This window comes from Chelonoidis abingdonii, chromosome 12 (genome assembly GCF_003597395.2).
Source record: "Chelonoidis abingdonii isolate Lonesome George chromosome 12, CheloAbing_2.0, whole genome shotgun sequence".
NCBI classification, from domain to species: Eukaryota; Metazoa; Chordata; order Testudines; family Testudinidae; genus Chelonoidis; species Chelonoidis abingdonii.
Window position 1 is genome coordinate 5,309,411 of NC_133780.1, and position 25,390 is coordinate 5,334,800.

Genomic DNA, 25,390 nt, shown 5'->3' on the forward strand with positions numbered 1-25,390 from the left:
AGAAAGAGGACAAAATTTGAAAGGATTTTACATAAAAATCTGGGAACTCAGAAAAAGGAAAAAATCGGAGGGGTTACACAGGAATATTTTATTAATGGAGAGAAAACGGATTAGACTAGTGGGGACTGTATTGTTATATTTATGTACAAGATTAGCAGAATTTGATTATTTTTATCATTTCAATAGTAACGTGAATGTTTAGTTTTAAGGATTTAGTTTCAATTTTTATTGATTTACATTTTCAAAATTGTGGGGGAGATCAGACAACAATTACTTAATGACTGTAGATATTGAGAATTGAAAAAGTTCAAGCTTTACAAATGTTAAACACACAGTCCTTATCACCTGTCAAAATATACCAGGTAAATATCTCTAAATCGAACTTTAAGAAATTCTCACGCAGCATTTTATTCCTTTGCCAATCTGTACATTTCAATTATTTCTGATGGAAATATTTTTTCACCCACCCTTTGTGTGTCTAAGGAGAAACTGACGTTTTACTCATATTTATAACAAAAATCTCATCCTTCCAAGCCTATGTATGTAGAAGAGAAACAAAATTTGAGCAGATTGATCTCACTATAAACACCCCCCCCCGCACTACACCAGTAGCAGGTTATTCAGGCTGCCTGGCAGATGTGCATTAGGATACAGTCTGTGTGCGGGTCACACTCTGGGCTGTTCAGCAGACCAGGATCCTGCCCCCTTTCAGAGCAGGTGTCTCTGATGGAGCAAACAGGGCCCAGCAGCAGTTCAGGGCTGGGGAGATTCACCCATCGCTGGGGCACGAAGGGGCCTGTCTCGGGGAGGGAGGGGCTCAGAGGTTTGCAGCGGGGTTACATTTGCACATCAACAATAACCCCCCCACTTCTCCTCTCCCCTCCATTTCAATCTCATTTTTCACCCCTCCCTCCCTGACAACCCAGCCCCAGGGACACAACAGGGAACCCCCCTTGGCCCGCCCATGCCCCCCTCAGCCGCTCTCCCCCCTGGGGCCCGCCTGTGGCCCCCCCTCCCGCCTGAACCCCCAGCCGGCCCCGGGAGCAGATCCTGGGCAGAGCTCGGGCGGCAACTCGCTGCTGGGGCCGCAGCTCCGGTCCCCCCGCCAGGCGCTTCCCAGCCAGGGAGCAGCTGCCGGGGGAGGTGAGATCTGGGGCCGCTTGTGCAGAGTCACTTTCCTGCCCGGCCCCGGCCCTTCCCCCGGGGCCCCCCTCACCTGCAGGCTGCGGCTCGGGGCTGGGGCGGGCAGAGCCCGGGGCGGGGAGGGGGGTTAGTGCCGGGCTCGCCCCGCACGGACCCCGCCGGGGAGCGGCAGCGGCTCAGCCCGGGCTCCCGGCGCACAATGGAGGATCTGACCCAGGAAGACAAACAGAGGCAGAGCGAGCGCAGCCCGCCCCCTCCCAGCACGAACCAGGGCCCTATGGGGGCAGCAGCTACGGACCCCCCGCCCCACACCCCGCTCAGCCGGGGGGGGGCGCCCGAAATCCCTGCTCTCTGCCCTCTAGCGAATCCCACCCACCGCCCGGGTCTCTAAGAAAGGCTCCCTTGGGGGCCAGGACCCCGCGACCCCCGCACCCCCTTCGGATTTGGGGCCAATCCCCGGTCCCCGTAGAAATCGCACTTCTCCTCCTCCCAGGGATCCTTCGGGCTCTTCCTTTCCACCCCCACTGACAGGCGTCTGTGCAAGACCCCCCCCCCGCCAAGTGCTGGGCCAGACTGCCCCAGGGGGTTGTGTAGGACCCAGAAAGGGAGCTGGGAAGGAGAGTGAATTACATTCCCTACAGTAACGCTTTGTTGCTGGGTCAATTCCAGATCCCCTGCACTGTCCCTATCCTGCCACCTGGCTACTGGGCTATACGGACACCTGCTTATCAGGGGTTTACACAGGGTTATTATATTTCAGGTTCTGAAAAAGAGGACACTGCTGGAGGAGAGTGGGGGAGGAGAAAGATGGGGTAGGGGGGAAGCTGGAACTGAAGGGAGGGTGCAGCAGAGGAAACTGGAGGGGGTATTTGGCAGGGAGGCTGCAGCTGTAGCATTTCAAGGGACCGGGCAGCCAGATCCCAAGTGAATCACTTTGTACTGTCTCAGACCCTAGCCCGGCATGAAACCCAGAGCATTCCAGCTAAAACCCCATGTCTTCTCCCCACCGCTTTTCTCCCTTTCTTCAGGCCAAAGGCAAAGGCTGCAGTGGATTATATCAGCCTAAAATAAATTAAAAAAAATACTCCTTAAAGTTTGTTTATGGTAGGATTTTAGGGGGAGACTGGGGTTTCTAGGCATTGCATTTCAAGGCCCCAATACCCTTGGAAAAGCAGTGAGGCTGCAAAAGGTTTAGGGATCATGATGGACAAGCAACTCAACATGACCTCCCAGTCCATGCTGGGGCAAAAAGAGCTAACGTGACCCTTGGATGTACAAACACAGGAGCGGGGAGGTCATTTTACCTCTGTCAATGGCACTGGGGAGACCAATACTGAGACAGCAGATACGGTTCTGGTATCTGCATGTTAAAAAGGATGTTGAAAAATTGGAAACAGCGCAGAAAAGAGACATAAACCTGATCTGAAGTCTGGACAAAATGCATTCCAGCTTATGCTGCTTGCGGGGGTGGATTTATTATGCCGAGAGGAGAGCTGTCTCCTGGCGGCATAGAGCATCTTCACCACATGCGCTGCAGTGGTGCAGCAGCATTGGTGCATCTGCACAGCTGTAGCTCTTCTAGTGTAGACTAGCTCTCACTTTGGTCATGGTGATGGAGGTCGGCCTGGCTTCACGGCTGAAGAGGTCTGTGGACTAGTTCCCTGGCTTCCTTCTTGGCTGTGATCTGCTCCTCTGTTTGCACAGTGCCTAGCCCAAGGAAGACCCTTTCTCAGTGGGCCCTTAAGCCCTACCTTAATGAACACGATTCATTATAATACTCAGCCTGGTCCTTTCAGCCTGATCCTTTTGTAGCTCTTTACTATTCATAAGAACATAAAAATGGCCATACTGGGAAAGACCAAAGGTCCATTTAGCCCAGCGTCCTGTCTTCCAACAGTGGCCAGTGCCAGGTGCCCCAGAGGGAATGAACAGAACAGGTGATCATCAAGTGATCCATCCCCTGCTGCCCATTTCCAGCTTCTGTCAAATAGAGGCTAGGGAAACCATCCCTGGCCATTCTGGCTCATAGCCATCGATGGAGTTATCCTCCATGAATTTATCTAGTTCTTTTTTTTAACCCTGTTATAGTCTTGGCCTTCAAAACATCCTATGGGAAAGAGTTCCACAGGTTGACTGCCATCCTGCAGCTCTCTGGCCACTCCTGATTCCCTCGGGGTGCCATTTCAGATGTTAGTGGGAGGTGCAACTTTAACCTGACAACTAGATTTTTTTGCAGATAACACCTTAGGAATTATCTGACAGGAGCACTGTATCTAATTTCTACATAAAGAAAGAAAGAAAATTATACAAACACCTATTAAAGCCACGTTTTCAGTTTATATGAAAGTTTAGAACAATCAGGAGACAATACCGCAAGATATTTCCAATCCCAAGCCTTGAGGGATCAGTTCTGGAGCTTTAATACAGGTATCAGAAACACAATTGTGATATATATCAGAGGGGCAGCCGTGTTAGTCTGGATCTGTAAAAGCAGCAAAGAATCCTGTGGCACCTTATAGACTAAGACGTTTTGGAGCATGAGCTTTCATGGGTGAATACCCACTTCGTCAGATGCATGTCACTTGCATGCATCTGACGAAGTGAGTATTCACCCACGAAAGCTCATGCTCCAAAACGTCTTAGTCTATAAGGTGCCACAGGATTCTTTGCTGCTTTTACAAGCGTGATACTTTCCAGACTATCTTTAGGAGAGAGAAATAAAAATAAATAAAATCTGCTTAAAATCTGCTTGCTTTCTCTAACAGACACACTGTGTTACTGCCGTTATCGACTCTATTTTAGTCAATTGTTTTATACTCCACTCAATACTTATTTACTTCATTTTAACATATGTAAGGTTTTTTCCCCCTCTTTTATTAAGAACAGGAATTTAGTTTTCTAATTATTTTGGCGTTTATGTTTACCGATCACAATCACGTATGTGACTCACTAACGTTTGACTCCATCATTACTATTAGTATCAGACTTGGAACCGCATTTATGTTCCTATTAATTTGAAGTTATTTTACAGATCTAACTAAAAATGCCATTTGAAAATAAGCAACCTTCATCTGCACAGTATCTACAATTATGCGTTTAGCTAATTTTTTTTGAACCGGCACTGCTCAGGTGACTGCAAGCTAAATTTACATTCCAGAAGGATACTATTATTTGATCGGACCACTTTAAATAATGAATGACAAAGCACAACATGGTAATAAAAGTACCAGTGAGAATTACTCCAGCCAGGACAAGTTAGGCATTTTAGAACTCACTACTCAAAGAATTAAATTTAAGCATAAGGGAGAAATAAAATGATGAAATGCACAGACCAGTTAAAAATCGAAAATAACAGCACTGTGATCGTTAACAAACTTGGGAAGAAAAAAATTACAAAGAATGTATGTGCCTTGAAGTACCAAGAAGTAACCATAACAGCAATAATATGCGTGTGTGTGCGCGAGAGAGTGCTGGGGGAGTGAGAGAGAGTGTGTGTGTGTTGGGGGAGTGTCTGAGAGAGTGTGTGTCTGTGAGACTGTGTGTGTGTGTGTGTATCAGGGAAGTGTGAGTGTTCCAAAGTGAGTGTGTCAGCACACTGTCTCTTTAAGCAGAGCATTCAGGAGCCGGAACAGCAGCACTGGCAGCACCCACTGGGCACCCAGACTCACCGGCACACACATGCTCCCCCTCACTGCCAGCTCAGTGGATACCGGGTACGCAGGTGAGGGGAGGGGGACACCCTGAGATCCGAGCCCCCTGCCCCCACTGCAGACAGGAGGCAGGCTCCAGGTCCCGAGCTTGGCTGGGGTGGCTCTGTGGGGGTGAGGGTAGCAGGAGCAGCAGCAGCTGCAGACCCAGTGGAGCAGGGCAGCAGGGGAGGAGGGGCACCCCCGCTTCGGAGGAGTTACCAGCCACCCCCACTGCAGCTTGGTCTGTCTGCCCTCTCCAGGCACTGCTGCACCTGTCTGGCTGCCTCCAAGCCCACTGGCTGTCGGCAGGGCAGGTGGGTGGGAGGGACCAATACGCCCCCCCCCCAGCACAGCGGCCCAGCCAACTGACCCCTAAAGCCAGCCCTGGCTCCCTGCACTGGTCATGGGTCTGATTAATCCCCAACTCTGCCAGGCTGCCAGCTATTTTCTGGTACACCTGGTCATTTCCGGTGCTCTCACCGACTCCAATGTCTGGCTCACCTGAGACCGCAGATTGATCAGAAGCTGACGCTAGTCCCATGACTAGCGCACTGGGCAAAGGGTGTCCTCTTACCAGCGGCCGTAGCTAACGCAGGGGACAGATCTCTCTGTTTGCAGCTCAGAGGTCAGAACACAACGGCAGGGCCAAACACCCAGGGGATTGTGGGGTAGCACTAGTGGACTTTCAGAACACGAGTCTGAAGACCCGGGCCCCAGCTAAGTCCATGCTGCAAAATGAACCCCGAGTTCCAACAGGACTGGGCCTCCGACCCACCCACCCCCCTTTTCGGGTCCTAAGGCCCAGGTTCCAAGGACTTATTGGCCTAAGTCAGGCAAATTTGTGAATAGATGGAAGTGGGGGCTGGCATGAATATGAGCTCAGACCTACACTGCCGTGTAATCATACCCCACAGGTGGGGGGGAAGGGGCCTTGGGAGAGGATGTGTTTTTATGTGTGCTTTTGTAAGCAAGTCATTTTTAAGTGAGGTGAAACTAGACCAATCAGGCTCCTGAAAGGGGTACAGTAGTCTGGAAAGGTTAAGAACCACTGATTTATAGGGTCTCTCTCCTGCATGGACTATCTGATGTATACAAAGCTGTGAGCTGTGAATGAAACAGTTCACACATTAGGAGTACGTACACAGTCGCTCTGCCATGTGGATCCTTTGATGTGAAATATGAACTGAACTCTGATGGAAACTTTTCCCACAGTCCGGGGATTAATAAGAACTTTCTCCAACATGGGTTCTCCAATGTGTGGTAAGACGTGACTTGTCACCAAACTTTTGCTCACAAGTGGAGGCTTTTACGTTTTCCCCCCTCTCATGTGGATTCTCTGATGCTGAAGAAGATCTGATCTCTGAATGAAACTTTTCCCACAGTCCAGGCACGTATGGGGTTTTTCCCCTGTGTGGATTCTCTGATGTCTAATAAGGTTGGAACGCCGAGTGAAATATTTCCCACAGTCGGGGCATTTATAGGGTGTTTCTCCTGTATGGCTTCTCTGATGCACAATTAGATCTGAGCTCTGAATGAAACTTTTCCCACAGTCCAGGCATTTATGAGTTTTTACCCCCCTGTGGATTCTCTGATGTCTAGTAAGGGTTGAACTTCGAGTGAAGTTTTTCCCACATTCGGGGCATTTATAGGGTGTTTCTCCAGTATGAACTCTCTGATGCACAATCAGATCTGAGCTCTGAATGAAACTGTTCCCACAGTCCTCGCATACATAAGGTTTTGCTTCTGAGTGGCTTCTGTGATGTGTAGTAAGTTGTGACTTATCACTAACCTTTTCCCCAGAGTTGAGGCTGGTAGGCACTTTTTCTCCTACGTGGATTCTCTGGTGCCTAGTAAGGTTTGCACTTCGATTGAAGCCTTTCCCACAATCAGGGCATTTATAGGGTGTTTCCCCTGTATGGATTCGCTGGTGCACGAGAAGATTGTAGCTTTGAAGGAAAATTTTCCCACAATCGAGGCACTTATAGGGACTCTCACCCATGTGTGCGCTTTGATGTGTAATAAATTGTGAGTTGTCACTAAAGCTTTTCCCACTGTCAAGGTATTTACGGGGTTTATCTCCTGTGTGAGTTTTCTGATGTCCCATATGGCGTGACTTATCACTAAATTCCTTCCCACACTCAGTGCATTTATAGGGTGTCTGTCCTGTATGGACTCTCTGATATCAAACTAGGTTTGACCTCCGATTGAAATTTTCCCCACAGGCCTATATATGGTTTATCTCCTGTGTGGATTCTGGGATGTGAAATAAGATGTGAGCGCTGAAAAAAACGTGTCTCACAGTAAAGTCATTTGTAGGGCTTCTCTCCTGTGCGGGGGTTCTCCGATGCATAATAAGGTTTGCTTCTGTTGCTAAACTAACTCCCAGAGTTAATGAATTTATAGGGTATCTCCTCTGTGAATTCTTTGATGTCCCATAAGGTGCAAGTTGTCACTAAATCTTTTTCCACACTGCTGTGCGTTGTGCATGTGTTTTTTTCCACTGGTGTGTGTGGATTCTCTGCTGGGCTGTGGTTTCCTTGAGGTCTTTGCACCTTTCCCCACAAATAAGGGATTTAATTACTTCCTTTCACAGTTGGTTTCTCTGATGTCTCTCTGACTTGCAATGACTCTTATGGGATGTTCCCTGGTCAACTCTCCAGGAAACGTTCCCTTTAGATCTTCCTGATAACGTCCCATGCAGCTCCACTTGCTTAGGGGTTCCCTACTGGAGATTCTCCTCTTCATTCTCATTCAGCATCTCTTCACCTGCTGGGACACAGAGAGAATTTAGACTAGAGTCATTCCCAGTGGTAGAGTCAATGGAAAGAAAGGGGAACAGCAAAGAGCAGAAAGAAAACACAAGAACTGTTGGGGTTTTGAGAAAGGGAAAGTTTAGTTACCCATCTGTAAGTTTTCCTTCTCTGAAGTGAGCCCCTGGTTCTCAGTGATCCATTACCACTAGGTCACTCCTCTTCATCTTAGGAACATGGAGATCAAATAAAATAAATGTTTCTAGGACCTCAGTGTTGTGCCAGAAGATGGAGGTGTTCTGTGAACATTCTGCCTTTCTAACACTCACGACAACTGCCCAAGTTGAGAAGACAAGCTATATAAGTGCTGATGAATAAACTTTACAGATTAGCCATCTCCAGGCAGGACACTTTTCCTACTTATTCATTCGGTATACAAAAAAAAAATGGAAATAAAGGTTAATGAAAAGCAAGATTCCCAATAGGTGGGAATCCTAAGTTTTCTCCATCTCTCGATGATGGCTTCATAGGGCAAATAAAGAAGGTTTGAGATATTTCCCCTTCAACTGGAATTTAATGCAAAATTTGCGTGGGGCCTCCCATCGAGCACCAGAGCCCACTTCAGAGAAGGGAAAACGATGGATGGGTAGATAATTTTTACCTTCTTCTTAGGTACCTGGTGATCTATGATCCATTACATTAGGGAAGAAGCCAAAACTAAAACCAATCTCCACAAAAAAGTGGGGAACTTAAAACGTGAATAAAATTGAGCCAACAGGAAAAACAGCTCTTATCTGAGGGCTTCTTTTCCTTTCTTCCTTCCCTCAAGATATGACAAAAGGCCAAGAGAGAGACTGCAGAACTGTTTGTCCAAATACATTTCAGACAAACACCACCACATTTCTTCCCAGTGTCAGGAAAGAGAAATACACTGAAGACTGGGGATACATGGCAAAATTACCTGAATGAAGGATTGTGCTATTCTGCAAAGGAAATGACCTAAGCTAGCACTCAGACCCAATCAAGAACCTGTCTAGAAAGAGAGATCCTATATCTCCCCAACTGTGAGACAAAATAGGATTCTTGTCCTGTCAAGAGCATCATGAAGATCCAGTTATCTGAATCCCTAGAAAAGCCCAGGTTTGTGGGCAGTGTCTAGATTTGAGCAGGAAGTCCATGCGTTCTCCTGACCATTCATGCTCCAGAAGGGAAAACCTCCCTGGTTCCAGGGGAAACCCCCGAGGTGCCATGGGCCTGGGAGTCTGAGCAAAGACTATCCTTTACCAGGAGCAAGAGAATATGAGACGAAGCCCAATATGGTGATAAAAGTACTAATGATAATTACTCCAGCCAGGACAGGTTAGGCCTTTTAGAACTCACTTGTCAAAGAATTAAACTGAAGTGTAAGAGAGAAATAAAATGATGAAATGCACAGACCAGTTAAAAAACTGAACTAACAGCGCTGTGTCCTTAATGAACTTTAAAGGATAAAATTACAGAGAATATATGTGCCTTGCACATTTTGACAAGAAGTACCAAGAAGTAACAACAACAACGATAACGTGTGTGTGTGAGAGAGAAAGAGAGCGTATGCTGGGGGGACTGTGTGAGGGAGAGTATGTATGTGTTGGAGGAATGTCTGAGAGAGAGAGTGTGTGTGTTTGTATGAGAGAGAGGGATTGTATGTGTGAGGGAGAGAGAGTGTGTGGGTGAGGGAGAGTGTGTGTGTGAGAGTGTGTGTGTGTGTGTGTTGGGAGAGTGTGTGTGTGCGTGACTGTGTGTTTATGCGTGTAGGAGGGAGTGTGTATGTGTGTCAGAGAGTGCATGCACATGTGTGTGTTGGGAGGAACGTGAGTGTGTCAGCGCTGTCTCTTTAAGCGGAGCATTTGGGAGCCTGAACACAGCAGCACCCCTTCTGCACCTGGAGGGACCAGCAGACACATGCTCCCCCAGACCTCCTGCCCCAGCTCTGTGGAGACTGGGTACACGGTGGGGAGAAGGGGGACACCCAAGACCAGGGCCAAACACCAAGCAGCCCAGGGGATTGTGGGAGAGCACTGGTGAACTCTCAAAGCATGACTCTGAAGACCTGGGCCCCAGCTAAGTCCACGCTGCAAAATAATGCAATGTGAACCCCAAATTCCAAAAGGACTTGAGCTCAGACACCCCCTCCCCTTTTTTGGGTCCTAGGGCCCAGGTCCCCAGGGCTTACTGCCCTGAGTCAAATTTGTGTCTAGACGGAAGGTGGGTAGGGGTTGGGCATGAATATGAGTCCAGACTTACATTGACCTGTAAACAACACTCGCCCCAGGGTCTCTCTACACTGCAAAGAAAACCCCATGGTGGTGAGCCTCCGAGCCCGGGTCTACTGACTCAGGCTACGGGGCTGAAAATAGCAGTGTAGACCTTCCCGCTCTAAGAGGGGTCAGTCTCAGGCCCAGCCTGAGAAGGAACATATCCACTGCTATTTTCAGCCCCAGAGCATGATCCCAAATCAGTGAACCTGGGCTGACACTTGCTGCTGTGGTCTTTCTTTTTCCGGTGTCGATGCACCCTAAGACTATCATCCAGTGCTCATCAGCCTCTCTGTATGGCCCATCCACTAAACAAGAGGGGCAAAGTGTCCTACTGAGCGGTTGTGGGTTAGACATGCAGCAGCAGAATGGCCAGGGAGGGTGTCCCTAGCCTCTGTTTGCTAGAAGCTGGGATTGGGCGACAGGGCATGGATCACTTGATGATTCCTTGTTCTGTTCATTCCCTCTGGGGCACCTGCCATTGGTCACTGTCAGAGGACAGAATCCTGGGCTTGATGGACCTTTGGTCTGACCTAGTATGGCCGTTCTTATGTTCAGAAATCAGCATCTGATTTCCCCCCTACAAGTGCTTCATGCTGCTGTAGACCATTCCAGGGTCTGCCATGGGTTGACTCTGGATTTGTACGAGGCTGAGAGAGGCAGGGCCGCCCAGAGGATTCAGGGGGCCTGGGGCAAAACAATTTTGGGGGCTCCTTCCATAAAAAAAAGTTGCAATCCTATAGAATACTATATTCTTTTAGAGGGGCCCTGCTGGGCGGCCCTGGAGAGAGGGGGCAATCAGCCTACAAGGCACCAATGCTACTCTTGATTTACACTGGGGGAAATTGGAATAAACACCATGTAACGCCAAGGAGAGGGGGTCACTCTGGATTTACTCGGAGGTGAGTGAGGGGACTGGGGCCCAAGTGACTCCAGTGGGATCTCTCCTGATTTAAGCTGGACTCAGTACGAGGAGCACAGTGTGTTTCGACTCTAGGGGAAGTCTGACAGTGCATTGACAAGGCTGAGCTAAGATGCTTTGGGTGACCTCCCTGCATTCCCTCAGCCCACCTGGCCTGGACTGTGTGTGTGTAACTTTAACGACACATTGTGTGGGTTTGTAATGCTTGTATTACCCCCACTTACTGTGCACCTCACGCTTGATTTTTGGGCAATGAATAATACCTAGCTCTGAAATAGCACTGTACATCAGCCATCAGAGCATTTTGCAAAACTGATCACTGTTTCTCTCCAAGACTGCTCTACCAGCCTTTAACAAAACAAGCAGCAGAGCTCTCACAGACTCACTGTGTCCCGCTGCAAGAGACAGGTGAACAGGAATGCCAACCAGAAAGGATTTCCCTTGGACACAAGGGTTTTTCCGTCACAGACTCCTGGAAGGGTCTGAAAAGCTCTGGAATCTGGAGCCCAGGGTTGGGGAATTAACACCTAAAAGAGGCTTCGTAGACAGCCTCCGAGTCCACCAAAGACCATTTTTTAGTCATTATGCTAGAGAAAAGATTCTGGATGTTTAAGGAACTGAATTTCACTTTAATTATTCCAAAGACAGAAATGAAAAGCTCCTGCCCCACTCAGTAAAGTGCGTTTCAGCTCAGCACACTGCTGCTCGGAGCGCCAGCAACAGAGTTCCATTTTACAGCAGGCAGAAAAACGAAGAGAATTTGAAAAAGACGCTGTGCCCTGAGACACACAGTTGGATGCGAGGTAGTCGAATGTCCCTGATTTGGGAAGTAGAAAATGGATGGTTTGGGGTTTCTTTTTACTAATCAAGGCACTGGGAGAATGTCCTTCCAGTGTGGAGAAGGAGTCTACACCATCCCACGTGGTGTTAGCTCCATACTCCCTGCTCAGAAGATCTAAGAGGTCTCTTCCTTGTGTTCATTTGTTCATGCTTGATACGGTCAGAGTCCAGTTGAAGCTTCCCTGTCACTCACATTCTCTCTCCGGTGTGGTGTTTAATAAAGCGTGAGCTGCGATTGAAACTTTTTCCACCATCGAGGCATTTATTGCAGTGGTTTGTGGGAGGGGACAGCAGAGGTCTTCAAGGGGGTACGTGAACTCATCTAGATAGTTGTCTACTTTCACAACAGGCTACATGAGACGCACTAGCGAAGTCAGGACAAATTAAAGTTTCATACAAACAATTACTTGTTTACACTGCTCTATATGCTATATCAATAGGTGACGTGTTGGGTGGGGGGTCATGCTGGGTCATATTACCCCCCACCCAATTTATGCCACGGTGGGTGTTGGGCTGAACGCAGCTGAGAGGAAGGTGCCTGGGAAAGACAGCAACAGCGAGCGCTCCCGCTGAGTGCCACTAGGTGTCGCCTAGAGCAGGGAAGCGAGACCGGGCTGGCAGCATTGGGGGCGCGGGAAAGCCGGCTGAATCTGTCCCTTCCTCGCCGGCAGCTACGAGTCTGGACTAGTCTGCCTGGGGCATGCAGAAGGGCGCTCGGGGAGTCAGTTGGGGCAATAGGGGGAGGCAGTGGGGCCCAGGTGAGCTGGGGATGGAAAGGGAGGCAGGAAGGCAGTGGGGCCCAGGGGTGATGGGAGGATAGGTGGGGAGCCAGAGGAGGAATCAGAGACTGAGGGGGATGAGTGGGGGGCCGGAGGAGGAAGCAGAGACTGGGGGGATGGGAGGGGGGCTGGAGGAAGCAGGGACCGGGGGGATGGGTAGGGGGCTGGAGGAGGAAGTAGGGACCTGGGAGTGGATGGGTGCAGGGCCGGGGAGGCAGCCGGCGCCAGAACACCAAAATACCAGTTCCCCCAGAGTGCCATTTTCCTCAAGCCTGGCCCCGGGAGGGTGACATGAGTGACTGCCCAGGGTGCTGTGGTCAGAGGGGGCTGCTGAAGGGGGGCCGGGCCATCACCAGGACGTTGACAGCGGCTCTGGTGGCAAGGGGGAGGGGGTTGCCATTGTGTCCCCACCATCAACAGTTACTAGTCGCCACTGCATCTATATCAGTGTTTCTCAATCTACAGCTGACAATTTATTTAAGAATGACAGGGTAACAATGAGAAAGGCAGCCACCTTTCAGTACTGGTGGCTGTGACCCTGTTGTGTTTTTATGTCTCTTTTTGTGAGCAAGTTGTTCTTAAGTGAGGCGAAACTTGGGGGTTGGCCAGACAAATCAGCCTCCGGAAAAGGGAACAGTCGTCTCAAAAGGTTGAGAGTTACTGATTTATAGGGTCTCTCTCCTGCATGGACTATCTGATGTATACAAAGCTGTGAGCTGTGAATGAAACAGTTCACGCATTCGGAGTACGTACACAGTCGCTTTGCCATGTGGATCCTTTGATGTGAAATATGAACTGAACTCTGATGGAAACTTTTCCCACAGTCCGGGGAGTAATAAGGGCTTTCTCCAACATGGGTTCTCCAGCGTGTGCTAAGACGTGACTTGTTACTAAACTTTTGCTCACAAGTGGAGACTTTTATGGTTTTTTTCCTCTTGTGTGGATTCTCTGATGCTGAAGAAGATCTGAGCTCTGAATGAAACTATTCCCACACTCCAGGCACGTATGGGGTCTTTCCCCAGTGTGGATTCTCTGATGTCTAGCAAGGTTGGAACTCCGACTGAAGTTTCTCCCACAGTCAGAGCATTTAAAGGGCGTTTCCCCTGTATGGCTTCTCTGATGCACAATAACATCTGAGCTCTGAATGAAACTTTTCCCACAGTCCAGGCATTTATGGGTTTTTTCCCCCGTGTGGGTTCTCTGATGTCTAGTAAGATTTGAACTTCGAGTGAAGTTTTTCCCACAGTCGGGGCATTTATAGGGTGTTTCTCCGGTATGAACTCTCTGATGCACAATAAGATCTGAGCTCTGAATGAAACTGTTCCCACAGTCCTTGCATACATAGGGTTTTGCTTCTGAGTGGCTTCTGTGATGTGTAGTAAGTTGTGACTTATCACTAACCTTTGCCCCAGAGTCAAGGCATTTATGTGCTTTTTCTCGTATGTGGACTATCTGGTGTCTCTCCAGGTTTGAACTTCGATTGAAGCTTTTCCCGCAGTCGGGGCATTTATAGGGCATTTCTCCCGTGTGGGTTCGCTGATGCGCAATAAGATGTGCGCTCTGAAGGAAACGTTTCCCACAGTCAAAGCATTTATAGGGTCTCTCACCCATGTGGGCACTTTGATGTGTAATAAGTTGTGAGTCGTCACTAAAATTTTGCCCACCGTCAAGGTATTTATAGGGCGCCTCTCCTGTATGGACTCTCTGATATCAAACAAGGTTTGACCTCTGATTGAAATGTATCCCACAGGTTTGGCTTTTACATAGTTTCTCTCCTGTCTGGATTCTGTGATGTGAAATAAGATGTGAGCTCTGAAAAAAACGTTTCTCACCGTCAATTCATTTGCAGAGTTTCTCTCCTGTGTGGGGGTTCTCTGATGCCTAATAAAGTGTACTTCTGTTGCTAAACCAACGCCCAGTCAATGCAGTTACAGGGTCTCTCCCATGTGAATTCTTTGATGTCTAATAAGGTGCGAGTTGTCACTACATCTTTTTCCACACTCAAAGCATTTATAAAGTTTCTCTCTTGTCTGGGTTTGCTGGTGTCTAATAAAGTGCAATCTCGAACTGAAGTTTTTGCTGTGCATTGTGCGTGTGTTTTTTCTCTCGTGTGTGGATTCTCTGCTGGGCTGTGGTTTCCTTCAGGTCTTTGCACCCTTCCTCACAAGTAATGTATTTAATTACTTCCTTCCACAATTGGTTTCTCTGCTGTCCCTCTGACCTGCAATGACTCTCACAAGATTTTCTGTGGTCAACTCTCCTGGAAACGTTCCATTTAGATCTTCCTGATAACGTCCCATGCAGCTCCACTTGCTTAGGGGTTCCCTACTGGAGATTCTCCTCTTCATTCTCACTCAGCATCTCTTCACCTGCTGCGATACAGAGAGAATTCAGACTAGAATCATTCCCAGTGCTAGAGTCAAAGGGAAAGAAAGGGGAACAGCAAAGAGAAGAAAGAAAACACAAGAACTGACGGAGTTTTGAGATAGATAAAAGTTACTTACCTGTCTGCAAGTTTTCCTTCTCTGAAGTGAGCCTCTGGTGCTCAGTAATCCATTACCATTGGGTCATTCCTCTTCATTTTAGGAGCAGGGAGATAAAAGAAAATAATTTTTTTCTAGCATCACAATGTTGTGCCAGAAGATGGAGGTGTTCTGTGAACATTTTCTCTCTCTAACTCTCAAGACAAATGCCAAAGTGCGGAAGAAAAGCTATAAACTCTACTCCTGTGGGAATTCTGCGCCTTTGAGGATGCGCAGCATTCAGCTCTTCTGCAGATTTTTGTCCCCCGACAGAAAATACTTTTCTGCCCAAGAACTGCTGCGGTTTAGCCTTTCGCCCACCAGAGGCCGCTGTGGTGCCAAACCGGCAAGCAGCATGAACGCAGCAGGCTGCTGTGGTGCTATAGCAGCCTCTGGTGGGCAAAAGGCAGAACTGCAGAACTTCTGGGGCAGAATGTATTTTCTGTGGGGGAAAAAAGTTCTGTACTGATATAGTAATTCCTCACTTAACGACGTCCCAGTTAACGCTGTTTTGTCCCTGACCTATTAGAGAACATACTCATTGAAAGTTGCGCAACATTTCCTTATAAAGTTGTTTAGCTGTGCGGGCTTGGAACCAGGGTGGACTGGCAGCCCTCCCTCTACCCCCACAACACCTCCCGCCTCTTGGTGGCCCCACGGATCAGCAACTCCCCCCTCCCTCCCTGCGCCTCCTGCCCGCAGCAATCAGCTGTTTTACCATTCAGGAGGCTCTGGGGGGAAAGGAGGAAGAAGCGTATCGAGAGGGGGGTGGAATGGGGGCAAGCCTGAGGCAGAGCTGGGGGTTGAGCACTCTTCCCCCCTCCGGGTACTTTGGAAAGTTGGCATCTGTGCAGCCGTGCATATGCTGTCCGGAGGAGGGAGTGGTGCACTCCAGAGGGATAGTGTGGGTTCATCATCACATTCAGTTTCCCCAAGGAAGTGTTTACAACTGCTGCCCTGCGTCTATTGTGTGTTTTCCCTCCTGTCTCCCTCTATGCTGCCTTGTAGTGTGAGGCTACATTAACAACAATGTGTTAACCCTTGAGGGCTCAGCCGAGTGCTAGTTCATCTTTTAGCAGCAAGGCATTCCCCGGGAAATATCCCACCTGATATCAACATGGTTGCTTTAGGAGAAGCTCAGGGAGCTCATGAGCAGGTCCCCGGACAATCCTCTGATTAGAACTTGTTAAAAACTTATTCTGTATATGTAATAATGTCTTTTATCTGGCAAAAAAAAAATTCCCTGGAACCTAACCCCCCCAGTTTACATTAATTCTTATGGGTAAATTTGATTCACTTAACATCGTTTCGCTTAAAGTCACATTTTCCAAGAACATAACTACAACGTTAAGCAAGAAGTTACTGTATGCCTGGTAAGGAATCCACTTGTCAGAAACCAGAATTACCAGAATCTTTTTTTTTTTGTCTTTATTGTTATAGACGTACTTGCCAAGAGACATTTTGAAATAAATTACCAAAATAATTGAAACTGGCATGATTATATCGTGTTATTTGGACAGATAAAATATGCAGAATTTTGCAGAATTCTAAAATAATGTGTGCAGAATTCCCCCAGGAGTAAAGTTCTGATGAATAAACTTTACAGAAGATTTGTCATCTCCAGGCAGGATACTTCATCTGCTTATTTATTTGGTACACAAAAATGGAAATGTTTACAGCAAAGCAAGATCCCCAAAGGTGGGACTCCTAAGTTTTCTCCACCTCTCTGCTGGAGGTTTCCATGGGGAAATAAAGAAGGATTGAGATATTTCCCCTTCAACTGGAATTTACTGTAAAACGTGTGTCGGGTCTCATGGAGCACCAGAGCCCACTTCAGAGAAGGGAAAATGATGGATGGGTTGATAATTTTTACCTTTCTCCTTCTTAGGTACCTGGTGATCAATGATCCATTATGACAGGTAAGTAGTCAATACTAAAATCAATCTCCACAAACAAGAGGGAAACTCAAAAGATCAAGAAAATTGAACCAATAGAAAAACTATAATAGAGGACTTGTTTTCCTCGCTTACTTCCCATAGTACGCTGAGCGGCACTGTCCTGCCCTGGTCAGAAACCTGACCAGTATAAGGTCATTACCCAGGCTGCCCCTCCCTCAGTGTGGAGAGCACGTGCACCAGCCTTTGTAACTGAGCTGAGATTTCCCAAGCACCTCAACCAAACCATGCTGTTTTAAGTGAAGTATAAAACAGATTTCTTAACTAGAGAGAGTGATTTTAAAGTGATTAGAAGTGGTAGGTATAAAAAATTGGAGAAAGTTACCACAGAAAATAAAAGAAAAATGTACAATCTAAAGCAGGGGTCCCCAATGCGGTGCCCGCAGGCGTCATGGTGCCCACTGGGGCATCTAAGTGTGCCTGTGGACGAGCATCCACCAAACTGCCGCCGACAAGCTGCGTCATCCAGAGGCGTCGCCGGCGAAATGCTGCCAATTTTCGGCGGTATTTCGGCAGTCACACTTCTGGATGACACTACTTGTCGGTGGCATTTTGGCGGTGACGTCTATTGAAGTTGCCGCTTGTTGGCAGAATTTCGGCAGATGCGTTGCCATGTCCTCTGTGGCTTGTCGTCTGGTGCCCGCCAGACAAAAAAGGTTGGGGACTACTGATCTAAACCTTAAATCTTATTACATTAGGCAATATTTAGATTGGTTTTCTTACTCCCGCGGGTATTACAGTTTTTACATATGGAGATATACCTATGTCATAGAATTGGAAGGGACCTTGAAAGGTCATTGAGTCCAGTCCTCCACCTTCACTAGCAGGACCAAGTATTGTCCTTGACAGATTCCCCCCCACCCATCCCAAAATGGCTCCCTTGATGATTGAACTCACAATCCTGGGTTTAGCAAGCCAATGCTCAAACCACTGAGCTATCCTTCCCTCCATTGCTAATTAAAGATTAGGTCATGTGATGAAACCTCCAGCAATACACCCCATCAAAACTGGCAACCCTAGTTAACTGGTAGGGTGGATTTTTTGGGTCCAATGCAGTTGTTTTAATCATTAGATACCTGGTGTTCTCACTTATCTCCTCAGAGCAAAGACTATCCTGTGCCAGGAGCAAGAGAATATTTCTTGCTTCATTCAGGATTTTTAACACGTAATTTCTTATTAATGCCTGGAAGAGTCAGCATGCCATGGCGTTCCTAGTGTTGCTTTTCACATGAATGACAAACTAATCCAGAGGCAAACTTAAAAGTAGAGAGAGAGAGAACCACCTTCTTCACTGCTTGTATCTCCAGGAAGTTCTTACGAGTTTTCTCAGACAACCATTTGCCCTGAACTACATGGGGTTTCTCTGAGCTCCATCTGTGGTGTAGAAGATGATCTAGTTCCTGATTCTAGAATTCCACTCAAAACCAGGACAGTTTGTAGGGTACAGAGGTGTAACACCACCCTGGGACATTTTCCACATCTGGTCACTGTCACACAAATTAACTAGAGTTGCCTGAAAGCAAATATTTGAGGATTTCCTAGAAGAAATACAACTTGTGAAAATTTCCTTGAGTAACTGGGGTAGAACCAGGAATGTCTGATAGAGGTGGGAAAGATCCTGGGAGAGCAGTAAGGGTCTCCTCTGGAAATAGAGAAAGAAGTAGATGGACTTAAGCCACTGAAAGGTCCAGTCAGGATGTACAAATATTATCTTGTATATGTGGGGTATCAATAAGTCCTCTCCTGGCTACCATATTTCACCCCAGTCAGAGCACACCCATCCCCCCGCTACAGCTAAGGCTCTCTAGTTTGTTACTTCCCAAAAGCCAGGTTCTTCAGCTGTATCTCTACCCTAAGCAGCTTACGATGTTCCAGCCACATCCCTACTGTGGAGTTGGCTTTTTCAAATAGCTTCCAAAAGCTATGGGACAGCTGGTTTGGAGATTCTGCAAAGCCAGCTCCTGCTGATGAATTAAACAGCTTAAGTCTTGCCTGCCACGCTGCTGTAGAGCAGGGATACTCAGATCTCAGTGGTTCAGGAGCCAAATTAGCGATCAGCATTACCCAAAAGAGCCAAGCAGTGTGAACTCAATTGTTTCATTTCCTAAAGTACTGTATATGCATATTTAAACAGTATGACAGGGGAAGTATTTAGTTTAGATAGATAGATAGATGAGGTGTATGGGGATAGATAGATAGATAGATAGATAGATAGATAGAGGGGGTGTGGTGGATAGATCAGATAGATAGAGGGGGTATGTAGTGGACAGACAGACAGATAGATAAGGTGTGTAGTGGATAGATCAGATAGATAGAGGGTGTGTGTGGTGGATAGATAGACAGATAGACAGACGAGGTGTGTGGTAGACAGATAGGACAGACAGATAGATGGGGTGTGTGGTAGACAGATGGGAGAGATAGATAAAGATATTATTTTCACTGCAAATATATGAATAATTTAGTACAAGTTGATAACTTAATTGGTTAATAACATAGTAAAAGCGTCCTGATTGGTTAATAACTTAGAATGCTTAATAATTAAATCACAGGGTGTTTTAATATCATGTGCTGCAAAGAGACACATTAAAGAACCACTTTAGAGTGTAGGAGATGGCTTGATATCGCACAGCTGGACCATGAGAAGGACCAGGTTTGATCTTAGTTGGGCTTGCTGTACTGCTGTGATTTCTCCTCAAATACTGGTTTCCTACAGACTCCTGTTCTCCAGAAATCCTCTCCTGACCCAGGGGGGCAGAGAGGAGAGGGAGAAAAATAAAAAAATGTAATGGAAAACACTCCTGTCTGGACACAGAGAGAGGAGAGGCCCAAAGCAGCGGTTCTCAACATTTTATTGGCTCACATGCCACCTTCTTCTTCAAAAAATAAAAAAACTAAAAAGCCGCTCTTTAGCGTTTGGGAGAAGGAATAACCCAGTTGTAATGGATCCTGGAGCACAAAGTGCAAAAAAGGGAGAAATTGGATTCTGCCTCCAAACACTCGGGGATGTAAAGTCAGAGAGGGAGTTCCTGCCAGCTGTCAATCAGATGGGTGGGAAACATTGAGTCAGGATAGGACACCTGCTGGCGACAGCCCTGCCCTGTGTGGGATGAGGCAGAACTGGGGCAGCTCGTGCACGACACGTTAGTGGGAGTCCCAGATTTTTCCTTCATTCGCCAGATGGTTTCGGCGTCAGTTTCCCAGACTGCGTCCCTGTGCGGGGACCTCTCGGGATCTCCCTTTTCTTGCACGGCTGGAGAGCTTAGTTCGGTCATGAGCGCAGGGGACCGGACTAGATGTCCTCTCGAGGTCCTTTCCAGGCCTATGAGTCTATGTGTGGGAGGGGAGAATAAGGTTTGTATGCACAGTGGGAGTTTCCAGGATCCGTGTACTCTGGAGGACATCCTGGCTTAGACACAGCTGTGGAGTTAAATCTCTGCCTATTTCTAAACCTCCAGAGCCTACCTCACAGATGGAACCTAGTCCCAGGATGGGATGCGAACAAAGATTCTGTGTGTGAGTGAGAAGTAACACAGACAGGACAATACACTGCTGTTGCCCCCTTGAAAGCTGTGGGGATGAAGCTGCATCTCCGTTATGTTTCTGTCTCCCTGAGCTCAGGTTTTGAGATCCAACTCTGTCTCCCACTGGAGCAAGGGAAGACGGAGGCCACTCCCCCAAAACTGAAGCAAGCAGGGAAGAACCTGAGCAGATGCTCAACAGAGCACATCACAGATGTGGCAGTTTCCAGTAACCAAGGGAAGAAGGAATCTCTTACCCAGCGAGGTCACCGTCTTGTAGTTCTCCTGCATGACATCCCTGTAGAGGGCTCTCTGAGCGGGGTCCAGAAGAGCCCCCTGCCCCTGGGTGAAATACACAGCCACCTCCTCGACGGTCACCGGCATCTGAAACAACGCAAGTCCCCCACTCAGCACCTGCTGCCCCAACCACAATCTCGCTAGTCACAGCGGAGGAGGCTGATAAAATGGAAGCTCTGGGAGGGCCAGAGTAGCAGAATCCCACCCCCACCCTGCTCAGAGCAGCCAGGAGGCTTCAGGGTGGGGAGAAAGAGAGAGCTCTTTGTCCCTCCGAGCCCATGGAGGAGGGCAGGGGCCTTCCTGGTTATCACACACCTACTAGCCAGAGGCTGGTAGGAATCCCAGCTCCCTCCCCATTCCCAGCATCTGGGGGTGAGGGGACAGGACCTCTCCTCTGGGCCTCACCGCTGGGTGCCCCCCTCATATTTCAGAGCAGCCTCTGCCTGGTGAGTTCAGGCTGTACCAGTGGGAGTCTGGTCCATTTTCCCAGCCTTGTCCAGTGCAGTTGTTCCCTGTTCCACAAATGGGGGAATTTACCTCCCCTATGGGCTTGTTCCAAAAATCAGGCCCCACACTGAACACATCCCAGCAGTTTCTCCCCCTGTCTATTTCCTGCCTCTGCCCCTCTAGACTACCCCTGCTCTCCTCCAACAGCTCCTGAAAATTCCCAGCCTGAGCCAGTCATTTTCCTTCCCCATCCCCTCGGAGGATGGGACAATCTCGAGCAAAACATGGACATGATTCTGCAGCCTGTCAGGATGAGCAGGGCAACAGGACATTTCAGAAGGCATTTGAGTCCATTTCACACCCCAGTTGCCTCTCGGTTCTTTCCCTGCAGGCAGAGGCTCTATACGCTGGCAGGCTGAGAAAACACTGGGTCACTTTATTCCAGCACAGACCTGGCCCTTCTCACTAGGGCTAAACCCACCAAGACATTTTTAGCATCTCCCAGTAACAGAGTCGCTGAGCCAACCGCTAGAAAAGAGCAAAATCAAAGAGGCTGCTTGGGAAGATTCCCATCCTGACAATGTCCCCCTGGGGCAGCGCGTCCTCCCAGCAGCGTGGCAGCTCGGCAGAGCCATAAATTGGCTTTTCCTTCCCTCGGCTCCTCGCCTCACTCCCAGGAACTCAATCTGCCCAGGGAAGATGCAGGGAATAGATCTGGGCCAGCCTAGGAGCTGGGAACCTCTCTCCCCACTTATTGCTCCTGCTGCCCTGTTCAGTTTCTCTCTCCCTTTCCGTCTCCTTTCTCCTCTAGTTGGGGGGAGGTCCTGCTAGTATCCCCTTCGCTGTGGCCTGCCCTTCATGCTCTGACAGCCAGATCAGCTCCCAGGGGTGCTAATTGGTATGTGTGTCATCAATGGCATCTCTGGGACTCACAGACACACGGGGAGCAGAGATGGAGGGCGGGGGCGGCCAAGTGGCAAACTTGGCCAAAAAAGGGGTGGGAAGAATCCAAGTTCCGAGGAGATTTTTACATCAATAATCAAGAAATGGAGGGCAAGTGGCAAAGTGTAAGGAGATTTGATCTGAGAGGAGAAAAATTAAGGAGAAAGGGGTAGAAAGCAGCGATTTTACATCAATATGCCATTGAGATGAAGTTGAGAATGTCTGAGGATACGGTGTTTTAATTAATATCAGATAATGAGCGAAAAGGGGCAAAACATAAAAGGGGTATTAAATCCATTCTAGATAAATTAGACCCCGTCTCCCACATCACTTCCGGGGAGTGAGCCAGAGAAATCATTTCCCACCTAAACCCGAAGCTGGTACAGTCAGAAAAGGGTGGGGAAACCCGCTCAAATCTGAGAAAGGGCATATATCAATATTTGAGAACTACAGGGGGACAAATGGCAAAAATGGAGAGGATTTGATATTAATATTCAATAAAGGAGAGACAAAGGAGAAAATCTAAGGGAATTGTATACAATCATTTGATAACTGGACCAAGAAAAAAGGGTCAAATCTGCAGGGATTTTATAGAGTATCTGATCATTCAAGAATGAAAAAGGTAATAGGTGAGAGATTTTTATATGATTATTTCATAATTAAAGAGAGAAAAGGGCAATACATAGAGGTGGGCTGTTAGGATAATTGGGCCCACAGATTTATACTAAATTGGGATCTCAACTGTAAAAAGTATGTGAAAGTTCACAGAATGTCACCATAACCCATAATAACAAATGGTGACGACAAAAAGGTACAAAAGGGAGACAGACTAAATTAGTCTACAAAAAAGGCCTCCTGATATAACTAAGGACTGTGTTGAAATCCTGCTTGGTGAAAACAGAAGATGTGGAACTGGAAATTAATTAACTAAATGAACATATATTAGGCATCATTGGTGGAAGAATAATAAGGGGATGGGTGAGTCCACCCATCACTCTCTTTTGGGGTCCTTAAAGAGGCTTTGAGAGGAAAAGATGGTAGAACAGAGAGAGGATACTGGAGCAATGCTTCACCATCATGGCTCTCATCGTCTCCATCTCCTGGGATCCTAGACCTTCTTCGTCCTGATCCTGAGACCAGGGCCGGCCCTAGACCAAGTGGCACCCCAGGCGAGGTGCGTCTTTGGCGCTCTCCACTCCCCGTTTGTTAAACTTTACTTTATTGCACTTTTAGCCCATTTCACGCTCTTCAAGTCTTAAAACACAAGTACAGGTTCACAATATCACAGCTGGGCTCTCACTTCACTTCAGTTCAGGCCTGACTGGATGATCTGGCAATCCTTTCTGCCCTTAAACTCCAACAGTCTAGGAGTATTCCACATCTCCAAGGACTTCATGGGGAATATCGCACAGGCACTAAAGGGATTTGATTTTTAAAAGAAATAACAACCTCCAACGAAACTCCTTTGTTGTCACCCTTCCTCCACCCACTCCTTTTTCTCTACACCTCTTTATGTTTCATCCATTCCCTCCCTAACAACACATCCTCTGAGGAACAAAGAGACAGACTGGGATCTATTCATGGCCCCCCCAACACCATACCTATTTCTCCTCCTGAGTTGGGATCCTGGAGCAGATGCTAGGCAGAAGGACAGAAGCGACTCACTGCTGTCATTTAACCCTCTCCCCATCCCAACTTTGCAGGATGGTAATATACAGCAGAACCTCAGAGTTGAACGGAGGTTGTTTGTAACTCTGAAACGTTCGTAAGGCTGGTTGTTCTTTCAAAAAGTTTACAGCCGAACACTGACTGAATACAGCTTTGAAATGTTAGTCTGGAGAAGAAAAATGATGCTTTTCATCATCTTAATTTAAACAAAACAAGGCAAGTAACAGTTTCCTTACCTTGTCAGATCTTTTTTTTTAAAAAAAACCCTTCTTTTCATTTTTTTAAAAGTAATTTACATTTAAACACGACATTGTATTGTATTCGCTTTTTTTGGTTCGGCTCTGCTGCTGCTTGATGGCATATTTCCGCTTCCAAATGAGGCATGTGGTTGACAGGTCAGTTCCTAACTCTGAGGTCCTACTCCAAACACATATGCAAGGAGGAAGCTGGTGGTACCTTAAAGACTAACAGATTTGTTTTTGTGGATACAGACTAATTCGGCTACTCCTCTGATACTTAATCACACATAATGCTCCATCAGCTGACAGGACTTTGGGCCCCCTCTGATTTTTTTCCCCAAAATGAGGCTCCTGATTGCTGCAAACAAACTCAGATCCTGTTTGTGCACTCACTTTCCTGCCTCCCACCCCCAGTTCTCTCTCTCATCACCTGGAGTCTCCAGCTGAGGTCAGCAGAGCCCGGTTCCAGCCACCGGAGAAAGTCCCCACCTGGATTGGGCACAGAGGGGGGTTAATGCCGGTCTCTGCCCCCCCGCCGGCTCCTCAATCAGGGCTCCCAGCTCGCAATGGAGGATCTGACCCAGGAAGAGAAGCAGAAACAGATTGGTGCCGCCTTCCCCCGTCTGAACGAGAACCAGGGCCCTACGGATAGGACAGCTAATAAACCGCCCCCTCCCTATACTCCACCTCCCTCAATGACACAGAGAACTGGGACCGGGCAGGAACCGTGTCCTAATGCTTCTCTCTCTCTGCCCTTTCACTCCGGAGATCTGCAAAACAAATCCCACGTAAAGTCAGTGTCCCTGCGACACGTGTCCCCTGCATCGGGAAGTGAATCCTGGGAGAGGCTGCCCATGGGTAGGGATTGGAAAGCAGATCCCCTTCCCCTCCTCTTTCCCCTCCCATGATCTCCCCCCCACAAGGTGGGTGGCTGCCATGCAGTGGGTTAACGACTGGGAAACACGTGCATTGAGAACTAGAAGTCCCAGGGAATCCCCTCCACTCAACTACAGGTTTACAGATTTAAATACATTAATTTAAAAAAGAAAAAAAAAACACAAATAGTCTAGAGCAGGGGTAGGCAACCTATGGCACGGGTGCCAAAGGCGGCACGCAAGCTGATTTTCAGTGGCACTTACACTGCCTGGGTCCTGGCCACTGGTCCCGGGGGCTCTGCATTTTAATTTAATTTTAAATGAAGCTTCTGAAACATTTTAAAAACCTTGTTTACTTTACATACAACAATCGTTTAGTTATATATTATAGACTTATAGAAAGAGACCTTCTAAAAACATTAAAATGTATTACTGGCACCCGAAACCTTAAATCAGAGTGAATAAATGAAGATTTGGCACAGCACTTCTGAAAGGTTGCCGACCTCTGGT

General features: G+C 47.7%; 2 protein-coding genes and 1 pseudogene across 2 annotated transcripts in view; all 3 read right to left on the reverse strand.

Annotated features, from left to right (window-relative positions):
* LOC116836553 (uncharacterized) overlaps positions 1-24,583 on the reverse strand; it is a 47,708-nt gene extending 23,125 nt beyond the window's left edge. The window contains 2 exon segments of the mRNA XM_075071702.1: positions 20,670-20,796; positions 24,436-24,583. Of these exon segments, the coding sequence (XP_074927803.1) occupies positions 20,670-20,796 (127 nt within the window). The 5' untranslated portion in view covers positions 24,436-24,583.
* LOC116836450 (uncharacterized) lies at positions 4,355-7,682 on the reverse strand. Its single transcript, XM_075071662.1, has one exon. It carries the CDS (start codon positions 6,934-6,936, stop codon positions 6,139-6,141), a length of 798 nt encoding a protein of 265 aa, XP_074927763.1. The 5' UTR covers positions 6,937-7,682; the 3' UTR covers positions 4,355-6,138.
* Positions 11,407-14,256, reverse strand: LOC142047605 (uncharacterized; annotated as a pseudogene).
* Positions 24,584-25,390: the final 807 nt, after the last annotated feature.